Source organism: Entamoeba histolytica, genomic scaffold (assembly GCF_000208925.1).
Source record: "Entamoeba histolytica HM-1:IMSS scf_1104750517011 genomic scaffold, whole genome shotgun sequence".
NCBI classification, from domain to species: domain Eukaryota; phylum Evosea; order Mastigamoebida; family Endamoebidae; genus Entamoeba; species Entamoeba histolytica.
Window position 1 is genome coordinate 6,408 of NW_001915202.1, and position 6,560 is coordinate 12,967.

At 22.6% G+C, this 6,560-nt stretch overlaps 3 protein-coding genes across 3 annotated transcripts in view, besides 1 other annotated feature; 2 read left to right on the top strand and 1 right to left on the bottom strand.

Moving 5' to 3' along the window:
- Nucleotides 1–1,943, bottom strand: part of EHI_046270 (uncharacterized protein) — a gene marked incomplete at both ends in the record, with an annotated part of 3,470 nt that extends 1,527 nt beyond the window's left edge. The window contains one exon of the mRNA XM_644241.2: nucleotides 1–1,943. This exon is cut by the window's left edge and continues 1,054 nt beyond it. Within this exon, the coding sequence (XP_649333.2) occupies nucleotides 1–1,943 (1,943 nt within the window).
- A 271-nt stretch (nucleotides 1,944–2,214) lies between these two features.
- On the top strand, nucleotides 2,215–2,775 carry EHI_046380 (uncharacterized protein; the record flags this gene model as incomplete). The annotated part of the gene is made up of 1 exon (XM_644242.1): nucleotides 2,215–2,775. One exon carries the CDS (start codon nucleotides 2,215–2,217, stop codon nucleotides 2,773–2,775), a length of 561 nt encoding a protein of 186 aa, XP_649334.1.
- A 528-nt stretch (nucleotides 2,776–3,303) lies between these two features.
- Nucleotides 3,304–4,025, top strand: EHI_046390 (Rab family GTPase; the record flags this gene model as incomplete). Its single annotated transcript, XM_644243.2, has 2 exons — nucleotides 3,304–3,309; nucleotides 3,363–4,025. 2 exons carry the CDS (start codon nucleotides 3,304–3,306, stop codon nucleotides 3,996–3,998), a joined length of 642 nt encoding a protein of 213 aa, XP_649335.1. The 3' UTR covers nucleotides 3,999–4,025.
- A 1,906-nt stretch (nucleotides 4,026–5,931) lies between these two features.
- Nucleotides 5,932–6,479: a repeat region.
- The last annotated feature ends 81 nt before the right edge of the window (nucleotides 6,480–6,560 follow it).

Consider the following 6,560-nt stretch of genomic DNA (forward strand, 5'->3'; position numbering starts at 1 on the left):
AATATTTTTTGAATAAATGTACTTCTTTTATTTTCTCTTGAATAATTTGCTAATAATGAATTTCCATCAACTAAATTTTGTGTAATTGTTATATCCCAATTATGCCATTCACTAGATGTTGAATTATACCATTCTTCAAATACTTCTAAAATAATTCCAAGTTGATTATCATCTTTCCATGTATTACAAAATTTTTCTTTTGTAAATAAATATCTTTTAATATGTCTCATTGGTTTTATTGGCGGTGTAGTACTAATAAAATATGGACAATTTTTAAAAACTCCATCTACAATGGTTTGAATTCCATTATCAACTATTTTACTTGAAACACTTTTTGCATATCTTTTTAATGATTCTGTTGTTAAAAACATTTTATCATTCCAATATTTTTGATATAATTCTAATGTTAATCCAAACATTTCTTTATATTCTTCTAATACACTTTCTTCTGTTTCTCCATGTTTATTTGCAAAAAGAAGTGAACAATCTTCTATTAATTGTTTTCTCATTAACATATCATCTGGAATATTTATTCTTCTTAAAACCTCAAAAAAACTTTCTAAAACATCATCTCCACAGCATAATAATAAGAAGATTGAACTTTCTCTCTTATTATTTTTATCGAAAAGGTATTTTGTTATTTTAGAACGATCAATTAAAGGAAGATTATAAATCATTGAAGCGATATTTTCTGTTTCTGAAGTTATTTTAGAATAAATACTAAAATATTGAGGAATAGAAATATCTTCTTTTAACATATTTAATACAAGTTGTTTATAATGAAATTGTTTTTTAATAATATCAATATTCATATGATTAGTTGAAGAAGTATTATATCTAAGTGTTTTTAATATTTGCATATATAATTGAACAAAAAACAATTGAATTTTAGAACTTTTTGGAGTAGGTTTTAAAGAACCAACAGAATTTAAAGTTTGAAGGAAGTCTTGAAGAAGATTACTACTAAATATGTCACAGTCATAATTATTAAATAAAAGTAATCCAAACCCAGGTAAAGATGAAATTGTTAATAATGAAGTAAAAATAATTTCACATGTACTTTCAATAGTAAGAAATTTAATTACTTCTTCATTTTCATGAAGAACAAAATCCAAAGCATTTAATAAATAAGTCCAATAACATTCAAATTGACCTTTTAAATCTTTAATTCCTAAAGAAAACAATTTAGTTAATAAAATAATTGATTGTTGAGCAAAAGAATCTTTAAAAATAATTGGATAAAGAAGATATTTAAATAATGTTGATGGAAGGTCATAAAAAAACAGTTCTTTCATTGAATTAAGAATATTAAATGAATAATGATTAACAATAATTTCTTGGAATATTTTAAAGGTAACAGTTCTTAATTCATTTGATGCTCTTTTTTTTGTTGAAGGTGTTAAATAAAATAATAATTGTTTAATTGTGTTATTAATAACAGAAATATCATCATATGTTTTTGCTTTTGAAATTGTTGTTAAAACTACATCAATAAAACATTCAGAAGCTGATAAATCACTTTTCATTAATGGTGTTATTGAAGGTAATATTTGCATAAGAGGAATATTATTAATTAAATGAACTATATTTTGAATTACTTGTGGTTTTTTATTAAATGAAATTGGAATTAAACATAAAAGAAATCTTTCAAGAAATAATTGATTTGATTTTGTTTTTGATAACAATAAAATAATTTTATTTATTGAATTTACAATTACATTTGATATTATTGAATTATGAAGTAATATTAAATATATTGATATCACTTGTTGTAATGCTGTTATATTAGGTGGATATTGTTTATAAAATGTTATTTTCTTTTCTATTAATACTAATAGCATTTGATATTCTTTTATCGTATTCTTTTGTACTATTTCTACTACTGTTTTTAATGTGTTTTGTATTTCATTTAAAATTGCATTCGTTTCAACTGCAAAATTCATTTTTTAAATTTCCTTTTTTTGTTTTTTTTTAGTTTTCTTTCATTTTTTTTTTCTTTTTAAATTTTATTTTTGTTTTTTTTTTTTTTAGATTTGTTAACGTCATTTTTCATAAAATGATTGTTTTTAAAATAAAAATGTTTGTTATTTTATTCTTAAAAGGAATAAAATAACTCACTTCATTAGAAAAATAAGAAAAAGAAATTAAATCGGTTTTTTTTTTCTAAATTGAGTAGCAAATCAAAAACTAACTTTTATTTTTTAACAAAACGAAATGAAACACCCTCATAGCAAAAAATTTGCGAAAGTAAGAAATTATCAATCTCAACAACAGGCATTCTTAATTGGATTATTAAATGACCAATGTGATATAGTGTTTCAAAAACCATTCAAAATTAGTAAAAAAACATTACAATTTTTAACAATTAAATTAATATTATTCCCAAAACAAGATGAAATTGATTTTTCATCTCTTGTTAAACAAAAATGTGAATCGATTCTCTCATTAGAAATGAAAAAAGGTTTAGAACATAAAACAGCAATTAGGAGATTTGAAAATAATAAACACACAATTGGACTTGATCTTCTTAGAGATATTTTAGAATCATTTGGTTATTTCTTTAATACAAAGAAAAGTAGTGGAAAGAAAGGAACTTTAATAATGGAAAATATTTATGAAGTTTTTCATAATGATGTGTTTATTTTCTCTCAAAGAGATATTATCACTAAAGGAGAAATGATAAATAAATACTTAACTAATATCATTAGACACTCTGTAGATTTTACTCTTCCTAAAAATTGTAATGTAATTAATAACATTATGTGTCATATATAATTTAAATCATTTTTGACAACGTATAAGTATTATTTATTCGTTTCGCCTTTATCATTTCCTCTTCGTTCCAAGAAAGTCTTAGTAAAAATCTTATCATTTTTCTATTCTTTATTACTCTTATTTATCTTAAAAATAGAAAAGAAAAATTAAAAATCTAACTTTTGTATAATCATCATCCTTTCTGGAAAAGGTATAACTAAAAAAATTTCTGATGAAGCTAAAAATAAAACCAATTTCATAACCTTCAACATAATTTCTTTCTTCCAAAAATTATATATTTATGTTATTCATTTTTGTTATTGTAGCTTAAACTTTGTAAAGAATATTCTGATAGTTCCAAATCAAAAAAACTATTAAGAAACTATTAAATTAAGTTAAAACCCTTGGAAATTTCAAGAAACATAAAAAAGTATAAAATTACTTGTATAAAAAAATAGGAAAGAAAAAAGAGAAAAAAAAGTATCAATTTTATGCTGAATTTTGGTTTTTTCTTAATCTCAAAAATAAAGAACAAAAATAGTGATATAAATGGCTGTTTGTTGAGATTATAATTATGATAACTTTAAAGAAAAACTCATTATAAATAGTGCTGTGGAGGAAATTCTAAAACAGGTACAAAAACCGAGAATATAACAACTCTTCCTATTGTTGATTCAAATAAACCTGTTGACTCTCAATATCAGTATGTATTTAAATATGTCATTGTTGGGGAAGTTGCTGTTGGCAAGTCATGTCTTCTTCTTCAATTCCAAGATAAAAGATTCCAACCAATTCATGACTTGACTATTGGTGTTGAATTTGGAACAAAAACTATTCCAATTCAAGGTCAATCAGTAAAACTTCAAATATGGGATACTGCAGGATCAGAAAAGTTCAGATCTATTACTAGAAGTTATTATAGAGGAGCTACTGGTGCTTTATTAGTTTATGATATTTCAAGAAAAGAGTCATTTGAAAAAATTCCAATTTGGTTAGAAGAATGTAGAAAATATAGCAACCCTAACACTACTATTATGCTTGTTGGTAATAAATGTGATCTTCCTGATAGACAAGTCACCAAAGAAGAAGGTGAGGCATTTGCTAAAGAAAATGGATTGTTATTCTTAGAAGCATCTGCACGTGATGCCACTAATGTGGATAACTGTTTCTTACAAACTGCTGAAGTTATCTTTGAAAATGTCAAGAACGGTAAAGTTACTCTTGAAAATGCTGATGGACGATAAAACACTAATTTGTTACTTGTTTCACCTTTGTGTTTCTATTATAAATGGAAAATTTCTTGTTATTTAATTAAAAAGAATTGATTTAGATTTATTTTTCATATCCATTTCTGGTTGTTTACTTATCTTTTTTACTATTTTCTTTAAAAATATAAAGGCGACAGTTGGTTAATAAAATATCCTCAAACACACCTTTTCCTTAGCTTTAATTATATTTCTTAACAATAAACTATAATACTTTCATCATTTTCAGAATTTATTTCTTTTATTCTTTCTTTATATAAAACCTATTTCAAAAACACACGACTATCATGAAAACCACATAGAAATAATTATGAACAAACAAACTTAAAAAATATTATCATGTCTATAATCATAAACATTATTAAACAAAAATACAATATTTACTTTATTACATTTTATCATAATTATAAATACTATAGTCACTTCACATTTAAATACACTTATCGTAAAAATAAAAGTAATTAGTATAACCACAAATATCATAATGCATGTAAAATATTTAATCAATAATAATAGGAGAATAACTAAGACAATGGAAAATGGATAAGAATAAAAGATATAGCAAGAAACGGTAAGGAATGAAAGACAAAAGAAAAAAAAATCAAAAACAAAAACATAGATAAAGAATAAACTAAGAGAAATAAAGAAGTTGAAAGAATAATGAAAGAGAAAATAAGTAAGAAAGAATAAAAATAAGAAGAAATAGACATTGAAAGTGAAGAAGAGAAGAAAAATGAAAGATACAAAAAGAAAGAAGAAACAAACTATTAAAATTGGAAGAAAAGATGACGAAGGGTTATTATTGATATGGAATCAAGATAAGTTATAACAAGAATAAAAGAAATATTGAATAACTCAATGATGGAATAATAAGATAATAATGAATAAAAATAATCAAAGAAATAATGGAATAATCAAAGAAGTTAATGAAAGAAAAGAAGAAAATGAATAAAAATGAGAAATGAAGGGATTGTATAAAACATGTAATAAAAGAAGTAATAAAAATAGAATGAAAAAGAAATAATGAGAAATTAACAAATAAAATAATGAATGATATTAATATAAAGAGAAATAAATATAAACAATGAAATTAATGAAAGAAAATAACACATTTGTATGAAAAATAACAAATTAATAATTAAATCAAATAATAAATAATAAATGATGTATTAATTGTAATGATAAAATAACAAGAAATGGAGATATAATAATAAATTATAATGTAAATAAGAAAGTACAAATTAAATATGAAATAATAAATGAAATAATAAATGAAGAGAATAACTAATATAAAATACAAATAAATATAATGAAGAAATGAAGAATAAAACAAGAGAATAAAATAAAAATGAACAATACAAATGAAAATGAACAATACAAATGAAAATGATAAAAACAAAAAGAACAGAAAATAAAGAAATAAGCAATGAATTGAAATATGAAATAATCAATAAAAGTGAATAATTTTAAAAGAACAAACACTTATATAGAAGATAAAACAAAAGAAATAATAAATGATATGAACAATGATAATTATAAATAATAAAAGATAATTCTTCCATTTATTCATAAACTTGAAATGTATAACATTCACTAAAATAAAAAACTAATAAAATAAATAAAAGTAAATTAATAGTAATAACAATAAATAGACTAATCAATAAAGAAATTGTACGAATAAACAAAGAATAAAACATTAAAATTGTAATTAGAATAATGATAAAAGATATAATGAATAAGAATATGAAATACCAAATGAAATAATATTGCTACAATTGATGAAAATATAGAAATACACCATGAAAATAATTTAAAGAGAATGAATGAAACAACTTTACTTGAGCAAAATGAAGTAAAAACTCAACACTTACTTAAATTTAATTTACTATTATTAAAATTTTTAATATATAGATCGAAGGTGGCACGTCTGAAACACCACACACAAACCCTAGTACAAATTCATACTTCGACTCTCCCAGTTATTATCTGGTTATGATGGTGCCTTTGAATTAGGAATGTATTAGGGAATGCTGCAAAGGGTGTAGCAAGAGAATACAGTAGAATATTACATGGATGTAATATAAGAATCTACTGAAGTGTGGGTATGACTAAAAGAAGATTAGTCAAAGGAAGACTAAAAAGAAAATTAGTCAAAGTAATACAGTAGTAATAAAATGATTCCTTCTTCCATTCATAAAATAAGAAAAATGAAATTCCTTAAAATTAAGGTAGAAAACAAACAAAGGCTTAAAAAGAAGAAATAAGCAGAAGAAGTTTGAAAAAACCTTAATAGGAAAAATAAAGCAAAGAAGTGGTTTCCTCATTTTGCAAGACAAACCTAAATGATAGGTTCAACAAAGAGATTACTCTTTTTTAATAAGCTCAGGGATGGGATTAGTCTCCCCTGAGCTAGGAAGAATAGATGAAAATTCTATTAATACTTAATTAACTAATTTTTATTTTAAAATTTTTAATATATTGTTATTCTATCGTCATTAACTATTTATGGGAATTTTATTTTTGGTAATTACAAATTAATAA